Source organism: Aulostomus chinensis, chromosome 13 (genome assembly GCF_037954235.1).
Source record: "Aulostomus chinensis isolate RoL2024-O1b breed Wild chromosome 13, RoL_Achi_v1.0, whole genome shotgun sequence".
In the NCBI taxonomy this organism is placed as follows: Eukaryota; Metazoa; Chordata; class Actinopteri; order Syngnathiformes; family Aulostomidae; genus Aulostomus; species Aulostomus chinensis.
Window position 1 is genome coordinate 23,167,947 of NC_141332.1, and position 21,313 is coordinate 23,189,259.

Genomic DNA, 21,313 nt, shown 5'->3' on the forward strand with positions numbered 1-21,313 from the left:
ACTGCTAAAATACAAGCACTGTACAAAAGTGTATTTCATTAAATACTCAGAGTAGATTTATCTCTACAGAGATTGTATCAATTGATGCATAAATATGTAACAATTTATTTAACACATATATAAACAATACAAAACTTACTACATTATTAACATTATATACACATTTCCTGGGTTATATTTTCTGAATTTACACAAACGTGCGATTCTTTTAGAAGTTGACATTCATGGGTTTTTGTGTGATTTCATTTCATCGCTTTCGTCCGAAACAAATCCTTCTTGACATCTCTCGAATGCTGATGTTAAACATGATGTGTGTGTTTAAAAAAAAATAAAAATAAAAAATCACCAGCAGTTTGATCACTTCTCACGCTGATCCATTTGCTTTCAGGTCAGTGACGGTGAATACACATTGTTTTATTGACAAAACATTCGGCTGTATGATTTATTCAGGGTTTGTGCACCGAATCACAGGATTGAATTGAGATGTGTGAATGTCAGCGCTGAAACTAATGAAATAGTCATTTTCTGCTCTGTTTGGCAGTAATTATTTGTGGTTTTCACTGCCAGTCTCTTAAAATTCTACCTTCATATCCAACTATAATATCCCTCAAAGAAAACACCTCTCGGTTACTACATGAACTTGTTGTCAATCTGAGTTCCAAGACTGAATTATGGTTTGTTTTGTCAATATTAATGTATATTTCTTTGAATGTTTTAACCGACACCTGACTTTTACCGAAGAAGCCAGGGGAGGCGTTGAGGATGCCCGTCAGTCTGAGTCTTCGCTGCTGCAGTAGGAGCTGTCACAGCACTCAGCCATGTAGAGGAATGTGTGAACGTTGGGATTCATCTTCGGCACCCAGTGACGAGGCACCAGGAACGTCGCCAGGTTGAACAGATCCACAAAGACTTTGTAGCGATCGCTGGAGGACAGAAAATAGCTTATTTACTTCTGTATTTAACTCACATTTTGAAATGGAACCACTTTGAAGGATGCAACCCACGAACACTGCACTTTAAAATCCTTGAGCAAAGATCTGTTTCAGTATTTTCAATGTGTGAGTAGGGATGAAAGTGACCACATCACAGGCTCATTTAGATAAGCATGGATTTCCTCTAACTGCAGTAGTTCTCACTGTTGTTGATACTTCCACTGCATACAGTCAGTATGTTGAAGTGTCTCATATACAATACCTGACAGTAGATCTCAGGTAGTGGTAGCCAGACGAGCCTCCAGTGCCAGCTTTGCTGCCAATCATACGATGCACCATGCATACATGATTGTCTGAGGTAAAAATACAAATATTTATGTTAGGAATGACTCTATCACACACAAGTGAGACAAAGGTCAGTAAAAATGATTCATGGATGTATTCTGCTGCAAACTCCCCTTGGGTGAAATACTAAATATTGATTTCAAGTCTAATTTTCTTCCTCTTTTTTTTTCTGCACCGTCGTAGATGTCGATGCTGCACTACTTACATCTCCATTTAGTCATGAGCGTATCGATATCCATGAGGGAGGTGAGCAGCTGGAAGGGAACCTGGAACCTGGGCTCTTCTCTAAAGAAAAGGTAAAACAAGAATTTATGTATGTAATCTGTTCGTCTACATCAGGTGTAAAATAAGCGATGCGGTTAAAATCATATTCACTTAATTATTAGTTCTAGTTGTCTTGACTCAGTAATGAGTGTCATTAAGTGTGCAGGTTTTAAAGGTCTGGTTACTTTACCTTCAGTAACACTGACACGCACGCACGCAGCGAGCCCAAGTGTTTCATAACCACACGACTTGTGTCTCTTTTCAGTTCATTGCCCTTTAGTCGCGCGTTTAACCCTCAAATATCCCAATGGAGCAGTGGTCAACAGTAAAAGAGCACGTAAGTGCAGCTCTCCGGGTGAAAGGGTCTAACTATGAGTCTGAGACAAACATGGCGGATGTCCTGTGTCAGTCAAACTAAAGTCGAGAACAAAGGCTGGATAAAGGTGCACGTACCTGTAGAAGTAGATCATCAGAGCTCCCTGTAGAGCCTTGTAGGAGAGCCGCCTCTCACCTTGTTAGAAGGAAAAATCTATTATTTTACAAGTAAAATTTAAATGAGATTGGATTAATAGGATTAATGGGATTTATGGATTGAGAGGAAGCAGCTACCTTTGCTGAGAAGATGGTCGTGACGTTTTACATCAAACAGGGAGGAGAAGAGCTCTTTCTGTTTGATCAGCTCAGCCATCAGTTCCTCCTTCTCCTCAGAGTCCGGCATTGTCTTCCAGAAAGACAAGAGAGTAAATACGTAAATAAAAACGCTGCCTCTGTCAGTCAAGTTTGCCCTCCGGGGAGAGCGCGTGAACTTGGTTCTGCAGGCTGAGAGTCATCTCTTACCTCAATTTTCTCCTTCTCCTGATTCAGCCCATCAAATATATTGATTTCCAACCTTCCCCAGAAATTGAATCCATCCACTTCCAATCCAGGAGTTCTCTCCAGCCACTCCTTAAAAAAGCAGATCAAGGTTTTATCACATTTATATCCCCAGGTCAACAGAAGAGGCTGTCAACCACAGCAAAACAAAGTAAGCAAAGAGATATACAGTAAAATAAAAGCATAGCTAATTAATTCTTTGTTAAATCTTAAGTACCTCGACTAGTTTTAAGAGCGTGGGCTCCTGTTCAGTGGCCAGCAGCATCTCAGAGTCGTGGCCCTTGAAGTTGTCCCTGTAGTGACGTCTGTTGTACGGAACCCTCAGGTTGTCTGGGACCCCGATTTTGTTCTCCAAGAGCCGAAACTGAAGGCTTTGGAAGCCAGAGGCTGGAGACAGATATTCCCTACACACACACACACACACACACACACACACACACACACACACGCACACGCACACACTCAAATAAGCTTTCATGTACACATTGGAGGACTGCACTACCACGGAGGAGTGCATCTTATAAAATTTTCAAGGCTTGTGTGGTTATTTATACGTTTACCTAAAGTCAAAAAAGTCCAAGGCTGTCATTGTTTCCAAAACTGCAAACTGGTCGACGAGCAGTCTGAAGATCATAACGATCCTGTGGATCCGAGTATTGACCTTGAGCATGTTGCGTTCATCACGTACCTGGAGAAGAAAAAAAAAGTAAAATATAATATCTATTCATATCAACACTCGCATGTTCTTAAAACAGGAAGAAGACAAATATTGTAGGAAATCAGATCTGTCCTTTTGGAGGAGTGAACTCGTGATGGCTTTTGGTTCAATTCTCAGACAAGCAGGTGAAATGTGGGTGAGGAAAGAAGCAGCCCTCGCCTCTCCCTCATTATCACCACTGAGGTGGCCCCTAAGCTTAAGTGCTCAGGGGCCAACAGACAGGACTTTGGTTGTTGTGAGCGGCTCCAGGTGTAAATGTGATCAATGAGGTCATATAAAAGCCCGACGTCCTCTCGGTGAACCCTCCCTGAATAAGTACAGGGGATCTACAGTGGCTTCAGTTGCCTTTATAGCAGAATACATGTTCAACCCTGAATACTTCAAAATGCTCAAGTATTTTAATAATATTACCAATATGAATAAGGTTAATTGTTTAAAGTGTTCGACTCATGATTATCTTCCACAAACAACTGAAAATCCCTGGTAACCTCAAAAGTGTAACTCACGTGTCCACTGATGAAGATGTCTCGCACCGAGTCGAGTTCAAACAAAATCTGTTTGAACCAAAGTTCATAGGCTGAAAAAAAAAAAAACCAAGAAAACAACAAATGTTAGCATGACTTCCAGATGATAATACATGTAAACAAAGTCTCCTGAAGGAAGTCACAGCCAGTTACACTCCAAGCAGCCCAAAATTATTCTCCTGTAACTGCGTGGCTTACAAATATCCAAGTAAAAATAACATCTTATTTAAAAATGACCTTTTTTTTTAAAGAAAAAAAAGAAAAGGATACCCATTATTGCCCCGTTAACGTGGCAGATGAATCATTGTTCAAGGTTTATCACGAGTGAAACTGCACTTCTAGCATGTTTAGTTGCCTGTTTTCAAAATAAAGTTAAAAACTGGATTTATTTTGGTATAACATCAGGTGAGAGCAGAGGGAAAAAAAAACAAACACTTGACCATCAAAAAAACTTGCTTTACCTTGATGGGTGACAATGAAGAGATGCTCATCATGGATCTTATTCCCCTTGAGCTCACTCTGCAGTACCTGGGCATTCACTATTTTATCGAGCTGAGGGGTAGGAAGGAAACAAAATGAACCAGTTGACACACACAGGCACACTGAGAGACAGGTATAAATTCCAGCCTTTTCATTAAAAAAAAGAAAAAGCCACATATAAAGACAGGAAAGTTTTTTTTTCTACCTCCAGGTAGTCTCCGTAGATGATACCTCCTTTGCTGGCCTTGTTAACTCCTGCCTGAGAGGCATCTTCCTCATCTTCCGTTTTGGGAGGCTTGTTCTTAAATAACCTGCAGTATGAAATGAAGATATTTAAAGTTTTGTTTCTTGATTTCATCTCACTTGGATCGTATTTAATGCTTCAAGTGTTTCAACCTATTTTCGTGTGAAATGATCATTTAAAACATACAAATGCTTCTTCTCAAAGTACGGACATCCGCTCATGATTCGTTCAAATCCGTAGCAGCGATGATGTACACTTGTTCCCAGCTAATATTTACTAAAACTATCTACAACACGATGGAGATTTTTAAAGATTCGTCTCATCCAATCACTCACGAGGACACAGTCATCATCCGGCCCGCCTCTATTTGCCCCGCGGAGCTGTTGTTTACCAAGAATCACGACTAACTGCTGGACTTTGTATGACCTGTAAAAAGAACAGTCACAGGACACAATCCATACCATAAAAATGAAAGAAAATACAAACACTACATATGTGATATTTTTGGAGGGGGGGGGGGGGTTCCCCATCAATAAATTTTAAACATCTTTTGTTGGAGAACATTTGAAAAAAAAGAAAAGAAAAAAGGCTGCTTGTGATCCTTGAGCTGATATAATCCCTAATAAATGCAGAGAAGTTCTCTTTGTTGATCACAGGGTGTCTTCAACGCACAGCGCTTCTCTGTTCATACATCCATTTATTGCCTAGAAAATATAGAAAATAGTCAGCTTGGTCATGTCAGCATTTTATTTCAAGGGAGGTAGGGGTTCACGCGTCACCATGTATTTGTTTTGAAGCTCAGCAGCAGCAGATCAAGTCACGTTTTTTTTTGAAAAAGAAAAAGAAAGTAAATTATGCGATACAATCTATACGAATACATATTTTTCTAACCAGGTGAAAAAAAAAAACAACTAATTTTTTCAACCTTACCCTTCATAAAGGTGTTTTTTTTTTTTTATTATAATTGTCGTCATTCTCTTCATTAGCTCCTAAAAACACCATCAGCTCAATAGACTATTAACTGTGTTGCCATGTATGTAATTTGTAGTTTTTTGACAGTTTCTAAGTGTCTAGAGAGCATAAACACTATTCAGCGTGTTAACCTCTTGAACACAACCTCACAGTCGTCTTCACCGCTGCAGGTCAGTGGACTCACCTGTAAATATTTGCAGATGAGTTAATATTTTATTTACCTCAGGGAACAACACTGACCACGTCGGGTCTCAAGGTTTTTGCTTGGAAATGTGGACGGTTCATAGTTCTTCAGTGACACGGAGCTGATGTTTGTATTTCTTCCTGTGACTTGGACAAATCAAACATACCGCGGCCGGTACAGAGGATGAGCATCCAACGCTGAACATTTGTGTTTGGCAAGTTTGGTCATTACAGTTCATGTGAAATATTTGTTTTAAAAGGACGTATAGGTTTGTCCCTGCCTCCTACCTAAAGTACACCACAACAGAACAACTATTTTTGAACTGGAGTTAATCTAGTTTCATCATTAAGACTCCACAGAATCCACTGCCTCTGAATCCACCCACCATCATTAGCTGCCTTGTTTTGCACCAGTGCTCTTTGTAGACTCCTCTACTGGAGTCCCAACAGCCTGTGCGATTGTCCTCAGCAGATCAGAGGGATGATAACAAGCAGCTATTTCTGAACTGGGACATGATACGAGCCTGTGAGGCTGCAGACTGCACAAGAAGAGCTTAGAGACAGACCCCCAAAAAGCTTTGCTCCTCATCTCGTTTAGCCCAGATGAATGGGATGCTGGTGAAGATGGGGGGGGGGGCGGGGGCTGAGATGAGATGAGCCCATCAGCCGAGACTGTTGAATCTTTAACAGACGTGTCCATCTCGCTGATAGCGAGCACGTGTCGTTGCACATAATCTTCAAGGTCTGAGTGAGTCACTGATTAAAAGACAACAGGGATATCGCTTGTTTTTCTGCCAGTAAAATACCGGTGCGCTGTTTCCCCTCTCCACTTGACCTTGAACCCACAAACGTGGGGATGTTGTCATGTGTCAGCCAAACATCACGCTGGATGTCCTACTCTTATTAAGGAGCAATTAAACTAATATTATTTATCAGAACAGTGTCTCAATGAAAAAAAAAAACATTAATATTGTAGAATTTTTGCCTTTTACGATGTGCTTGTGTCCTATACCTCCTGTTAGCAAAAAATATGACTAAAGAAATTAAAGTCAACCAATTCTCAACACTACGCAACACAGATCTCCATATATCGCTAAATATGTCGATAATCTAGATACTTCATAAAAATCCGATGTATTCCTTCGCTATTCGAGTAGTTTCTCTCCTGTGTTCCCTCTTTTTCTTTCAGAAAAGTGTAAACAATGAGTAAGAAGACTACAAGTATACACAAAACTACATGTGGTAGTGAATGTGTAGTTTACTAGTACCACACCTTGTCTTGTATGTAAGGCACTAAATAATAATTTGTCCTATAGTTTCTGTTACGTTTAATTTTTTTTAAATGTACGTGTGTCTAATTATATATGTGTGTCTGTATATATGTATAAATTTGTATATATATATCCATCCATCGTCGTCTTCCGCTTATTCCTTACTCATAAGGGTCGCAGGGGGGGGGCTGGAGCCTATACCAGCACCTACAGGCGAGAGGCGGGGTTCACCCTGGACAGGTCACCAGTCCATCGCAGGGCCAACACATAGAGACAGACAACCATTCACACTCACATTCATACCTATGGTTAATTTAGAGAATCAATCAGCCTAGTCCCCAAATTGCATGTCTTTGGAGGGTGGGAGGAAGGTGGAGGACCTGGAGAGAACCCACGCAGGCACAGGGAGAACATGGAGACTCACACAGAGAGATCCCGCGCTGGGACTCGAACCTGGAACCTTCTTGCTTTGAGGCCACAGTGCTAACCACTGCACCACTGTATGTATGTATATATATACATACATACATATATATGTGTGTGTGTGTGTATGTATATATATATATATATATATATATATATATATATATATATATATATATATACATATATATATATATACATACATACATATATATGTGTGTGTGTGTGTATGTATGTATATATATATATATATATATATATATACACACACACACACACACACACACACACACACGTATGTATATATGTATATCTATGGGTATATATGTATGTATATATGTTGCCTTTTATCTAGATCGAAATATATCTGTAGATATCTATATACATATCTATATGTATATAGATATCTATCGATATATCAATAGAGATATAGATATATCTATACAGATATATTCGATGAGAATTCAACACAGTGATCCTGAGAGTGTTTAGGTTACTCCAACAATAAAACTTTTACTTCGTTATTTTGTCTTTGTTTCTGACATTTGACCAACAAAGCTTGTTCTGTTGAGATCAAACGTAATTATTCTGTAATCAGAGAAAAACAAAGCCTGTCGTTCCCTCCGAACGTCTGTCACGCACGCACGCGCAAACACACACACACACACTGTCATTGTATTTCACCATTTTGTTCGAGATTACTTCGCCTGCATGTACAGAATACTGCAGATAAATTTGTTCATCTCTCTCTTTTCCCACAAATGTACAATCGGTTGATATTTCGAGAGAATTTCCGAGTATAATGAGCAGGTGATGAGTGCCAGTTGTGTTGGACCACTGGCACACCTGGCCTGTTCCACTTAAACATTTATTTAATGCAAACACTTTGGGTTCAGAAATGGATTTTTAATTAAGAACCGATTTCTCTGGGGTTCTGAAAGTTGTACACATTGAATATTAAATATAGATGATACATTTTATTTACTCCAATTTAATATCATTAGTGAAACACTTCATGCATTTAGTCTTAGAAGATTTTAGATTGAATTTGGCCTTCTGTTACATCCCGGCAATAAATCGATCTCCAACAAGATTAGATTGATGTTGGAGACCACAAGTTGAACGTGAGTCAGAACTTGTCAAGATCTAACAACTCATGACGACGTCGCATCGACAAGTTTTACAAGAGAACAATTCATGTATAATGCACAGGAACCATCAGGATAGAAGAATGTAAATGTCACATTTTAATATATGATTGACTCAGAGAAGCAATCAGACACACATGGTTAATTACTAGAAGCTCATTAGAGAACACAATCTTTTTTTTTTTTTTCTTTTACTGTTTCATGCCTTCATAATTATTTAATCAGCTCGGCCGATACACTTGATCATTCGTTTCGAACATCAGACCAATTATTTCAGTGTTAAATTCAAATTCACTTTAGATTCTGGCTTTTCTCACCCTCAGCTGTGCGTCTCCTGGTCTTGATTGAATTTTGTTTGGTAGCGTTTCCCCACAAAAATAAGGCCGTGAGTCAAATCTTGTAATTCGAGCCAGGTTGATCCTGGAGGGATAGCAAATTTCATTACAATAACAATCATTTTTATAAGAGAAATCAAAGTGAAGCGTCTATAGCTTTGTTTTCCTGCTCTGATCTTTGCCTGTGGCTCCGTATGTGCACATACATACACATGCAAACTTCGCTACCTTTATGTTATGTGCATAAAATAAGGCTCGGCTGAATTATGAAACTTGCCTCACCCCCCCCCCCCCCCATCGCTCTGATGTGGTTATTGCATGATAATATTGGCTCTTTGATGTTCTTGCAAAGTCGTGCCATCTCTTTTATATAAGCCTTTGAAGTAGTTCTAGTTGCACTGCGTAATGCTATGCCGCACTGTTGCTCCGGCAGAGCCCGCTGCGGTCACAGTGTGATACTGAAGCAGTACTGTGCATCATTTTAACATGACGGGGTTATCTATTCCATTTGATGTCTCGTTCAATTAACCTGGAGTATCCTGAAGAGTTGTCTCTCTCTCTCTTTTTCCCCCAAACATCTGTCTCATCTTCCGGCGACGTCGCGACCGATCTGGTTTTAGATCTAATGCAACATATATATATATTCTCGCTCTCTCTGTGTACAGTGACGCTCGCAGCCATGTGTGTGTGTGTGTGCGAGTGCCTCTATGATATGTAGATGACCAGTCAGCTGTTGACTTTCTGAACTATGCACTTTGCACCACTAGGGAGCATCAGAGAACTTTGAAGGGAATCTGAATACATACGTGCCAAGTTTGAAGGCTGACTGTCGGGAAGGGTATAGAATCTTTTTATAGGTTCATCAAAACAATTGGGGTTTGTAAAAGTTCACTGCAATTCCACAGTGAGGGAATAATATATAATAGCTCCCAGGAGAACATATAATAAGACCAGTGGTGAAGGGTGGTGGTACCCCGCGGGACTCTGATGAGAAGGTTGAAGGTATGCAATTGAAATGTTGCTTTTTTTAGAGCTGTACGTCATAAAACAAAACACATATAAATATCTAAGAGGTACTGGAGGGATGCCGGGGCAGAGAGGCGGTCAAAAACAACAGCCTCACTACAGAGAATATTCAAGTCCCGTTTGGTTTAAAATGCCGTTTGAAGTTTACCATGAAAAAGAAACGTCTTTCCAATGAAGGGCTTGTTTTCAGGATTATGCGTTCAGTCATCAGATCTCCGCTGCTTTGACAACAACATGAGTGGCTGATCACACTCTAAATGGAATTTTAAAAACCGAGCTATCAAATGTTGACATGAAAAGATGAATAAACTCTGATTATCACTCTGACTGAGACAGGCTTCAAAAGTAATGCTGAATTTGTTGTCTCTTGATACTCCCAGTGAGTAACCAGCCATTTCAAATTTTGTTCCCCTGCATATTGATTTTTAGTTGTATTCAGCGTTCATAGACGGTTTCCCCCCAAAAACATTGTCGTGACTTTTGAGCAGCTTTGAGGAAAAATGTCACCACATACACTCTTTGAAAGACCTTTTTCCACATTAAATAAGCCAAGAAATTCAAGTCAGAGTTGACCAACATCAAGTGCATATGTAATTATGATGAATGACAATCCACAGTTTGATAACTTGACTCTGTAATATCATACAAACCAGAAAGATCTTTCCCAGTCGATCCTAACTCAGCAACATATACGCTGATGTTTGGGATGTCGCTTTAACCGCTTTCCCTAAATATTCTGGCTTTATTTATTTTTCAAAAACCTTTCCAGTTTGGAAATTATTTTTCACATTCCATGAATATTCTAGGTTTTGTCATGACTGCGTGAACCCTGTGTTTAGTGAGATGAAAATCCCACACTTCATCCAGGTTTTAAAATAACACCACACTGGAAGAGAAAGACACCCTGTGTAGTTCAAATCCGTAAGTGCATGCTGAAACTTTGCGAGAACATGGATGTGATTCTATATTTGAAACAACTGCAACCTTGTTTATGTGAGATGGGTTCATAAAATATTTGCGTGGATTAAATATTTATTGGACAGGAAGGCAGGTCAAGAGGCATTATGCCCAATAAACATTAAATTTAGTGGAAATAATAGCTGGATGCATGTCATAGATACATCACCACTTGTAAATACTCGTCACCACATGCATGTTTGTGTTAATTGCTTCTCACTTTCATGGCGCATGTTCAAGAAGCTAATATTAGCCCCAGTTGGAGGAATGTTAACATGTCAGGAAATTAAGAGAAAATTAAAATCAGCGGGACTTTATTCGTTATGTATAAACACAACATAAATTACTGGTAATATGACTACTACAGACATTTATTCAGTTGAATTTTTAAAAAAACACCATAGAACTCTTTCATAATTTACAAAACATGGTGTCCCTGTGCTATCCCAGACACAACCGTGCCTTCCCCAAACAGTTCTTCATACTTTCGATGCCATCCCCCCCCCCCCCCCGAAATATTGGGTATTTAAACATGGAAACTGTTTCTTTTTTCTGATTCAAAGCATTTCAAAAAGACATTTGGATGTTTACAGTGCTAAATCTTGTATACATTGGGGTTGTTTGGTGAGGGGTTTTCTAACGTCAGAATGATTGAGCATGATTTAGGCTTCAAAGCAAACATCAGCTCCAGTACACTGCTTTCTCTAGGAGCGTGAACTCGTGAGCCTCGTACTTCTAAATAAGTGCACATATGCACAATGTAAACATTTCCTTTGCTCCAATAATACTTTCGGTTAAGCCAGACGTATCTTGATGAAAACAATAAAACAAACAGAAAACACCTAAATAAGCTCACTGTTTCTCCAGACACACACCACGATTCCTCTGCTCCAGAGTCCAGAGTCCGAAAGGCTTGTGCTACAGAGGAACTGACCTGTAATTGCCATGTTAAGGCTTCGTGTAGTTATACATTTACTTTGCGATCTCTGGGTCACAATGCACAGCATTGCTTTTGACCCCTTTTATTATTTTATTTTAATTTTTTACAAAAACACATCAACACTCAGAGTACATATCAGCAACTTTTACAGTTACAATTGCTTGTCATGTTGTCTGCTAGAATATCTCTACCAAAACTAAGTCTCTTTGGCAGGAAATGCACCTCGTATTGTTACCTCTTCCCGATTTCACTTTGCCGAAGAAAGTGAATGTTATTAGCGCTGTCTGCTAATTCGGGGTACGTCTCAATGGAGAGCACGTAGTATCCATCATACCCCAAAACTTTTCCGCTACTCAGAAGCTGCCTCTTTTCCCCCTCCGTCCATGGGCGGACCCCCTCCTCACCATCGCGCACTCGCTGCTGTTCCCTGGCCCACGCGCCCGCCAAAGCCCGCTGACGAGCAAGCTCAACAACCCGCACTTTCTCCTCATCCACTGTGGATCCATAGCGGATGTGAAGAGCTAGAGCACCTGCACGGATCTCCACGTCTGCAAAACGGCGAGTACGACTATCCATGACGGTGGTGGACTGGGACACAGTCACATTGACGCCGTTCTCCAGAGTTTTGTGTCCGCTAGTGAGGTGCAGCGCAGCAAGGTCGGCATCTGGGAGGCCTGGTTTCACAAAGTAATGCGTATCCCGTCCTTCGATGGTGAAGTGGAGGTCTTCCAAATAAAAGGCATTATTGAGGATTGTTGCAACCTTTACACAGTCCTCACTGGCCACATTGAGTGTGTGAGAGTGTACACTGCCCTTGTATATGGCGAACATAACAGCTCTTCCGATGGGAGACATTGCCGCTGAGAACCACAGCCAAGACTTTTCACCTCTGCGCCCTCGACTGAGATGGACCTCTGGCAGCCGCTCGAATGACAAGAGAGAATGTGCTTGTCTGGATACTTCCTGCTGGACCCCAGAGATAGACTGTAGGAAAAGTGCAGTGAAACGTTAACGCCTGAACATGGCAGAACCTGGCTCTCCAGGCCATTTAGAACCAGCGCCTGCTCTGCTTCAGAGAGTTTTCCATCCTCAGCTAAGATAATGGTGTTTTCATACTGTGTTCTCAAGCCAAAAGCAGATAAATCCCCCATGAAAATTTTAAAGCAACACTTTTCGTGTTAAGGCCTTAGACCAAAGGAGCCCTGGATAAAAGGATTCAAAAGATTGTTTTAACAGTAGCGACACAGCAATATAAAGTTACAGTGTGAATATGTGTTCCGCTGAAACTGTGAGACAGAGGAAAATACACATTGTGCTTATTATGCAGATTATTATGCAAATTTGGCCCAATTAAAATCAATATTCTATGAAAATGCATAGCAATCCAATTAAGAGATGGCAGCTTCAAAATACATCTTTAAGAAGAAAACAGTGGAGGGCAAAAACAAAGTAAATGTTTGCTGGCGCCGCTGCTCTATCAAAACCATATTGTCTGTGGGCTGGGGGAGTATATAATAGTTGCCTTTCTACTGTTCAGCTGTCTTGTGTTCAATATGCATGACAGATATGAATGTAACCAACCGGCAGATCATCCCACAGCTGACTCTTCCTCAGCTCATAGGACGGCATGCTCAAGTCAAACTTGGGAACTGGAAAGCCAGGAATGGTGTTGTGAAGATGAAAGCCAAAGGTTACAAGCCAGCTGTTAACATCTGCGAAAGGAAAATAAATTTAAAATAAGAAGGCAGAAGTTACAACATGCCAACATGGAATCTTTTGTCCCCCCCCAGAAATAGATTGCAAAAAAAAAAAGAAGACTGTATTTTGTGGCTTTGAAACAACAGTTGCTTTCAAACATGAACTCTCCAAGTGTTCCAAAACAATATGAATTCAATGTGTCTTTTTAGACTGATGCTCGAGAACAAATGGGAATATATCAATTTCAGAATGAAAATTTCATTCCTGTCATACATTATTCTTCATTTTAATGACACCAGCTCATCATTACAATAATACTCCACCAAAAAAAAAATAGAATTTTGTTTTATAAAATTACCCACCATTAAATGTCTCTTAAAAGCATCAAGAAATTTTTTTATCCTCTGAATGACTTCATGATCAAGCCAGAAGTCAGAGGAAGCTAACCTCAAACACGCTGCTGGAAGCTAATGGAGACAGAAGATGAACAGTGACAAAACTAAAGACTTTTAACATCTTCTTTATCCAAATGATTTCAGCTTAAAAAAAAAAAAAACACATCATAAAATTCCACCTCCACACAACATTGAATTCAGCTGAAATCCTGCCTCCTAGCTCTTCACTGGAAGCGCTTAAACACACGCGTGCGGGCCATGCACACGCTGCACACACCATGCATGTAAGCGTTGGTAAAGAGAACTGTCTTTGTTAATCTATTGTCTTCGGTCCCCATTAGCTTCTACCAACAAATATGAGGTCAATATTTCCTGAATTCTTGAATCACCAAGTCGTCGCAGAGGAAAAACATCACAAATTCAAGACATGTAACTGGGAGTTATCGGTATAAAAATGATTCTTTTTGGAGTAAGTTTCACTTTGAGGCTCCAACTAATTAGTATTGTTGAATGATGTTAAAGTAGCAGTAGATCCAGCTGCAAAACATCTTACCTGCAACATATTCTCTCACTTCATGGACTTTGCTGATGGGGTTGTTATTCCTGAACATGTACAAGTTAAAAGGAGTTGGCTCTTTACCAACATTTTTCCAAGTAGAAACATCTGGAACCGTCCACCTCCCCGACATTATATCATAATCCCTCTCCCCGAAGTGCAGCAGTTTGGTGAGGGGGTCGTAGAGTCCGCCGTGGAAGCCAAGCACAAGCTGAAAGTCTGGGTTTGAGTCAAAGTAGACCTCGCCATACGCCGTGTACTGGAGCTGTTTGACCAGGAGGCCATTGCTAGTGAAGACGGCCAGAGGAGTACCGGTGTTATCACAGGCGATGTAGAACTCCTCCCCACTGCTGATCTCCATCGCAAACAGGTGGCCTTGGAGGTCATAGTAGAGTGAGGTGATCTCTGAACTGGAGTGGTTGTATACGTGTGTAATCCTGGCCGGGTAGCTCAGGTCTGCATAGAAGTACTGCAGGTGTTGGCCCAAGCTGGTCTTGGTGGACACTCTGCGGCCGAGGCCGTCGTAGCGATACTGAATTGTCCAGCCGCTGCTCTTGCTGTAAACCCGCACCAGGAGGCCTTTGGAGTTGTACTCAAAGATTTCTGCTCCTCTCTGGCGGAGGAAACCGTCTTCATCCATCCTGTACTGGATGTCGCCAAGACGAGTGATGCGGTCTCTCAGGTCATAGCGTAAAGGAAGAAGTCTCGCGCTGTTCCCTGCATTCAGCAGGTGCAGATTTCCATTGAGGTCATAAGTGTAGCGCCACATCACTTTGTCGTTCAGGTAGACAGTCTGGAGCTGGCCATCCACGTCATACTCGTAGCTGTACTTGGTGGTGTTGGCAAAGGGGCCGATCTTGATCTCTCGCTTGGTGACTCGACCTACTTCATCGTACTGGAAAGTGATCCAGTACATGAGTGATCGGAATATCTCATACTGGATCTCCTTGATGCGTCCATGTGCATCAAAGTGCTTGGTGTAGGTCATGACAGCGGTGGATATGATCTGATTTATATCGTAGTATATCACCCCAAACTTTCCAAACTGCTCCACTTTTCCTGAGATGTCATCAAACTGGTACAAATCGATGGGTAGTGGTGTTTCATTGATGACCCCTTGCACGCTTGTGACCCGCAGGCTACTGTCGTAGGTGTAATCGAAGCGTGCGTTGACCATGCCGTCCTCACTGAAGCGGAAAATCTGTCTGTCCACCAGGGGGCCCACTTGTCGATAACGAATGGAACAGATGAAACCTTCGTTCTGCAGGTTGACGGTCTTCAGGACGCCTGCGGTCTCATCGTAGGTGAAGCTGACTCTGGTGCTGTCATACAGGATCTCGGAGAGTTTGTTCTGCCGGCGGTATCTGTACAGGACCCTGCGGCCTGTGCCGAGGTGAGACAATCTCAGCAGTAGACCGTCTTCACTGTAGTCCACAGCTACTGAGGCGTTGCTCTCTGGGGGGTGATAAAGGTTCCTGTAGTAACCCACCGAACGGACAGTCTCCATGGTGTAGCGGGCTACGCTTGGCATGGTGACAGCAGAAAGCCGGTCCAGGGAGTCGAAATCAAATATGTATTGGCGCTGACTATGGAGCAGGAGGACCATGGACTGGGGGGGAGAGCAAAATAGCAAGTGTTTTCTTGAGTTGCGTGATATTTAATGCATGAAATGTGTGTAATGCCAAGCAGGATAAGTGCAGACAGAGCGAGTAAAAACTTCCTGTTTGAGACGGGGAGAGAAGGGGGTATGAAAAATGCACCAGCGAGTGCCAACTATCTGTTGTGGGAGCAGCTGCCAATTGTGTTGGACTCATTTGTCTGTAGAATATAAATAGTTATCGGCAGTGCTTTGAAATTTGAACAATTATGTCCCAACACCACAGAGGAACACTGCTGGAAAGGACAATATATATTCTTTCAGTAACATTCAAGTACAGTCAGTGCCAGAGGTATCAGTGGCTGCTTTTATTTACTCGTACCCATGGTAACGACTTTAATTAATTTACAATAAATGCAGCTGGGAGTGCTGGCTGTCTTATGAAGGTTTACCATCCTCCCTGTTGAAATGTCATGCCCAGTCAGCCTGAGCTACATTGGGCTTCCCTGCGCTCCCTGAGCTCTCCGCGTTCCTCATGTCAGTGTGTTGACGCGGCATCTTCAGGTCACGCAATGAAAGGATGAGGAAAGGAGTGGCTGAGGAAAAATCTGCACGCTTTTAACAGTTAAACATCTCGGCACTGTCTTAACCCAACAACTAAAGAATATTTATGTAAAAGAGGAATTTACATCTTATGAGAGCTGAGCACATGTGCCACAAAAATATTTTTTTTTATCTTGTAGCTCAGAAACGGATTTGACTTCTACAATTCCCAAGGAATGTTCCTGTACAGCTGTACTTACTGTGTTTACTCACTTGTTAAATTTGTCCTCAGATCTGGCTACTATGGTGAGAAGTATACTCGTATGTTGGTAGGACTCTGGCCAGTAAGCGTCATGTGAAAGTGTCTGCAAGTTTCAGCTAATTTACATACATTTTACGCTGTAAAAACCAAGGTCTTACCATATAAATTTATAGTTGGAAAAAAACAAACAAAACACACATCATTAGATTTACACTTAACAAGTAGCATCTTAATCATAAAATATTTCTGTTTTCTATATTTCTATTTCTACTTTAATATATTCTTACTCGAAAAGAAAATCTCAGGAACATGTTTTTTGCTTGTCGTGAATAAAATGTTTCTACCACTGGAACCAGCTGAGGATTTCAGGGAAATAAACATTCTATTGTCTTTAAAGCAACATACTAAGAAGATGAAACACATTTTTATCTTATAGTAAGTGACAGAGCAGAAATGTACCATATCTGTCTCCTCAGGCTTTTACAATGATACCAACTACTTACGTTCCCGGCTTCGTCTCGCTGATGTTAAGCGCGGCGGACGGCCCCGGTGTATTTTGAGCTGCAATGAGATTTCTTTTGACCAAAATCAGATGAATATCGTTGGCAAGACTTTGGTTTTTGCAACGTACCATCGAACTCACTGTATTGGAGTGAGCTTAAAAGTCATTTTCATCTGCAGTCACTTGGCAGGTCATAAATAAAACATCCCTGCAGTCACTTTAAAACAGGACGGGGCACATGATTACAAAAAAAGTTCCTCAGCTAGTCTGCAGGTCTGCCCCCTCTCTCTCTATTACACATCGACTATAAACACAGCTGCGATGCATTCAGAGTCAGGTCAGCGAGCCGAGCTGAGGATTCTCCTATCAAGCACTACCACACATTTTCTAGGACAAGAAATATGTGATTAAGGCAGCGAGTAGGTCAGGACACCCACTGGTTCTGGGGCTGTGATTCTTTGGCCGACCCTGATATATTACAGAGAAGCAGTTGGATATCCTGGTTAAATCACTACACCGTACCTCCTCGAGGAGCTCATTGATGATACCTACAGATGCTCCTGTGGATGCACTCCTGCTGAATAGTTTTATTGAAGCTTATGTTCGTACAGTAATGATTTTAAATCTGCAGTTAGTGTGGAGCAATTACAGCCCCTGTGCCTCTGTAATAAGCAGAATGGTGAATGTGGAGCTTATAATTATTTTGAAATAAGCCTCTTCAGGGTGACCTCCGCTTGGTGCTCGGGTTTCGATTCGCCCCGTAGCCATAAAGACTCCCTCGCAGTATCTTGCGTATCAGCTGGTCGTTTTCTCTTACCTGCTCCAGGTAGGTGTAACTCCATATCTTCCCATCAGCAAACACTCTGGACACCAGGCGGCCTTGGCTGTCATACTCCAGTCTCTCCATGGTCGGACCCCTCTGCAGGGCACTGATTTGCCCGCTGCTGGTGCGGCTCACATTAACCGGCAGTAGCTTACTGCTGGGCACCCAGAGCACCGGGTGACCGGCTGTGTCATATATAATTTTCAGAAGGAACTTCCTGTGGTCGTCATAAATCTTCTCCGTCCTCAGGGTGCGGTCATAATCGACTGAAAGAATGTTCCGTCCATTCACCTGTGGAAGGATTTGATTTTTGTAAGAAAAATGACACTGCCTCTGACTGCCAGCGATAACTTTTCCATCATGTTTGAAAATAATGACGTGCACAGATTATATTAGAATATAAAGAAAAGCTCATTTGGATGTCGGTCACATGTTCTGGTCAGACCGGCTCTTCTAACCGCATTCCGGGAGATTTTCACTACAGTTGTCAGAGAGATTAACACCCCCTTCACGAGGCTCATTAAACGGAGAGACACTCCGACGATTGTTCAGGTAAATCACAACCTCCGAAATTTATTGGAGACGATAATTACTCTGTGGTAAAGCAACCAGCCGAGCTGAGATCAAGAAGCAGTGTATCTTATAAATCTGGGTGTCAGATACTAAGGAGGAGGTGGACTTGGGTACAGTGCTAGAATATTGATGAACTCTCATGTCAGGATATAAAAGTTGATGTGAGCAGTAAATTCAAATGGAAATAAAGGATTACAGAAATATTTTTGCAAGGCTAGATTAAGGGCAGTGACACATGCACAGACATAAAATAACATCTGACATTTTTTTTTTCCCCTCTCCTGATTTTTAGTATCAACCCAGGTTTGCTCTGCTCTTTTTAATACACAATTATTTGTACGTGCTTACCCGAAGCTTGCGTCCAAACACAATCACTTTCCCCCTGGCTTGTTCTTTGCGGAAGCGCCACTCAACCAAGTTTTGCCCGCTCTCCCCTGGCAAGCTCATGTTACGTCTGGCTACAGTCGGGTTGGCAGCTCCTGCCAGGATGTGGGGCTCTGTCTGGTAGTGGGTGTCCATCCCGTTGGCATATGTAATCCTCAGCGAGTTGTCAAAGCCCACTTGATAGCTACTTCTACATTGGTCTGTTGACAGTGAAGAGAAAGTGTAACTTAGCACGAGAGGAATAGGAATCATTACAAGCCGGAATTCATTTTATCGACAGACTCCTGATTTAATATTTAAAATGTGAGCGTTTTCAGATGAAAAGATGGAGCATGAATGATGTGCTGCAATAACTGGACCATCTGGCTATCAAGAGAGTGGAAACCATTTAGATATGAGGTTGATGTGTCTCCTTGACACCCGAACCCACACACAGTGAGAGTAATCGTTTACACTGACATCTGTCAGACCCTCTGAGCTGTAATGATACACGACTTAAGCTTACTCAACATTGCCCCAGCGACCCCAGAAACAATGACAAATAACCACTTATAAAAACAGCTCCCCGGTGCAGGCTTACCCTGAGACAGAGTGTAGAAGGCACGGATGGTTGAGGTATTCGTGGTGATGCTGATCTCCTCCTCCGTCAGGGAGCTTTCAATGTCCACCATCAAAGCGCTGTATATGTCCGTGTACAAGTTATTCACCATTCCGGTGGGGAATGTGACGTTCATTAGCCGTCCTTCACTGTCATAGCTGTTTGACAAAAGAGAACGTCGAATGACAAAGCAGTGATATGTTGGTGGACTCCCGGTGCCACTGTGTTCACTTGAAAGCTCTTTTCTTCTTCTTCTTGAGCAGGACATTGACTTTATTCCAATTAAAATGTCATCTTTTTTTTTGTTGTTGTTCTTTTTAAAGTTGGATTTTCATGGCGTAAGTGAAGGGGTGTCAAACGGAAGCACAATCAAAATATTTGATAGGGATGAATGACATCCCTTCACATAAAAACATGCAAAAGAAGGAAATACAGACTTGTAACGAATTTAATTATATGGATGATTGATGTGACATAATATCAACAGAATGCTTTGCTTTTCAGCTACAGTGAGGACGTCATTAATGGCGTGATTACACAAGCCAGGAAAAATTTAATCACTGAGAGGACATGTCGCTGAAATAAAATGTGACAGGCCAGGTGGCTGAGAATAATGAAATATAACCAGTAGTTTTTCTCAACTTTACTTTTTAAAACATATGCTTGTCAACACCAAGACACAAGTTCTCTCGTTACACATCTGTATTTCATGACGGAACATTTGATTGTGGGTATTTGTGACTTTTATGGTACTAAATCTTACAGCAGATGTTTACTTCAATACATTTCAACGCCGCTTTGCATCACATGTTAATATCGCTTTTAACATTTGTAAACATAATCAATAGCAAGGGGTGAATTATCCATTAATCCAATCAGAACTGGCAGGAATGTCAGTATAATGTGAATAATGAGCTTCCAGCTGGGAAAATTCACATGAACATGAAGTAATTTTTAAAAATAATTAATATATTTGTTATCACATATGATGTGTAATATGGTGTTAATGTTAATGTTGAGGCAAATTAGCTATAAAATTGATTTACTAGCGTTAACGAATCAGGCAAAGCGATATTTCAGTGTATTTATGTCCTATTCGGACTTTCTTAGCACACAAATGCGACTCATCTTCTTTGTGGCGTCCATGTTGTTCCCACATCACGACTCAAATCAGGAGAAAACATCTCAGCTGAGGGAAACTCTGACTTTCTGACATCACATGAATGCAGCAGGAGTCTTGCTCGATAATACAGGGCACCCACTTTTTTAAGTTGACGACAGATTTTGAAGTGAGTGAAGTGGCTTAGCGCAAATGTTACCTGACCTTTGCGAGGACATGTTTCACCATGTTGTGGACCCAGAATACATTTTGCCTTATTATACATTAAGCATTATAAAACGCAGGTTCTTACTTGTTTGAGGTGGTTTTACTTTTGCCGAAACACATTTTTGTCTTTTTACTTAAGAAGTAGTACTTTCCCCACTACTGCCTACTGTCAACTTAACATTCTATTTTTAATCAAAACTTCTGTTGCTCCTCTTGTCTCACTCATCACATTAACAACACATGACACATTTATTCAAGTTAAAAATAAAGAGGAAAAGGAGCATCCTTGAAGTCTAACTAGGCTATTTTACAGATCGGAGGCAAATTTTATAATTAGGATTCAATTAGATATGCACCCTAAAGCAGTTTGCAGGTAAGTGAAGTAACCAATTATAGAGTAAACTTGTACCGAGCTATGAG

The 21,313-nt window shown here is 41.2% G+C and overlaps 2 protein-coding genes across 4 annotated transcripts in view; both read right to left on the bottom strand.

Moving 5' to 3' along the window:
* Window positions 1–81: 81 nt before the first annotated feature.
* Window positions 82–4,690, bottom strand: tdo2a (tryptophan 2,3-dioxygenase a). Its single transcript, XM_086222149.1, has 12 exons — window positions 4,567–4,690; window positions 4,342–4,447; window positions 4,118–4,208; window positions 3,639–3,709; window positions 2,975–3,102; window positions 2,632–2,818; window positions 2,379–2,486; window positions 2,151–2,262; window positions 1,995–2,052; window positions 1,483–1,562; window positions 1,195–1,285; window positions 82–923 (listed from the first exon to the last, which is right to left on the bottom strand). The coding sequence occupies exons 1-12, from the start codon at window positions 4,599–4,601 to the stop codon at window positions 770–772; spliced, it is 1,221 nt and encodes a 406-aa protein (XP_086078275.1). The 5' UTR covers window positions 4,602–4,690; the 3' UTR covers window positions 82–769.
* Window positions 4,691–11,218: 6,528 nt separating this feature from the next.
* LOC147251458 (teneurin-3) overlaps window positions 11,219–21,313 on the bottom strand; it is a 154,796-nt gene continuing 144,701 nt past the window's right edge. For all 3 annotated transcript variants that reach the window (XM_086222155.1, XM_086222156.1, XM_086222157.1), the window contains 6 exons: window positions 19,549–19,724; window positions 18,933–19,168; window positions 18,006–18,302; window positions 14,282–15,893; window positions 13,217–13,347; window positions 11,219–12,619 (listed from right to left, as the gene is read on the bottom strand). In XM_086222155.1, the coding sequence (XP_086078281.1) occupies window positions 11,867–12,619; window positions 13,217–13,347; window positions 14,282–15,893; window positions 18,006–18,302; window positions 18,933–19,168; window positions 19,549–19,724 (3,205 nt within the window). In that variant the 3' untranslated portion in view covers window positions 11,219–11,866. The remainder of the gene's footprint in view (window positions 12,620–13,216; window positions 13,348–14,281; window positions 15,894–18,005; window positions 18,303–18,932; window positions 19,169–19,548; window positions 19,725–21,313) is intronic.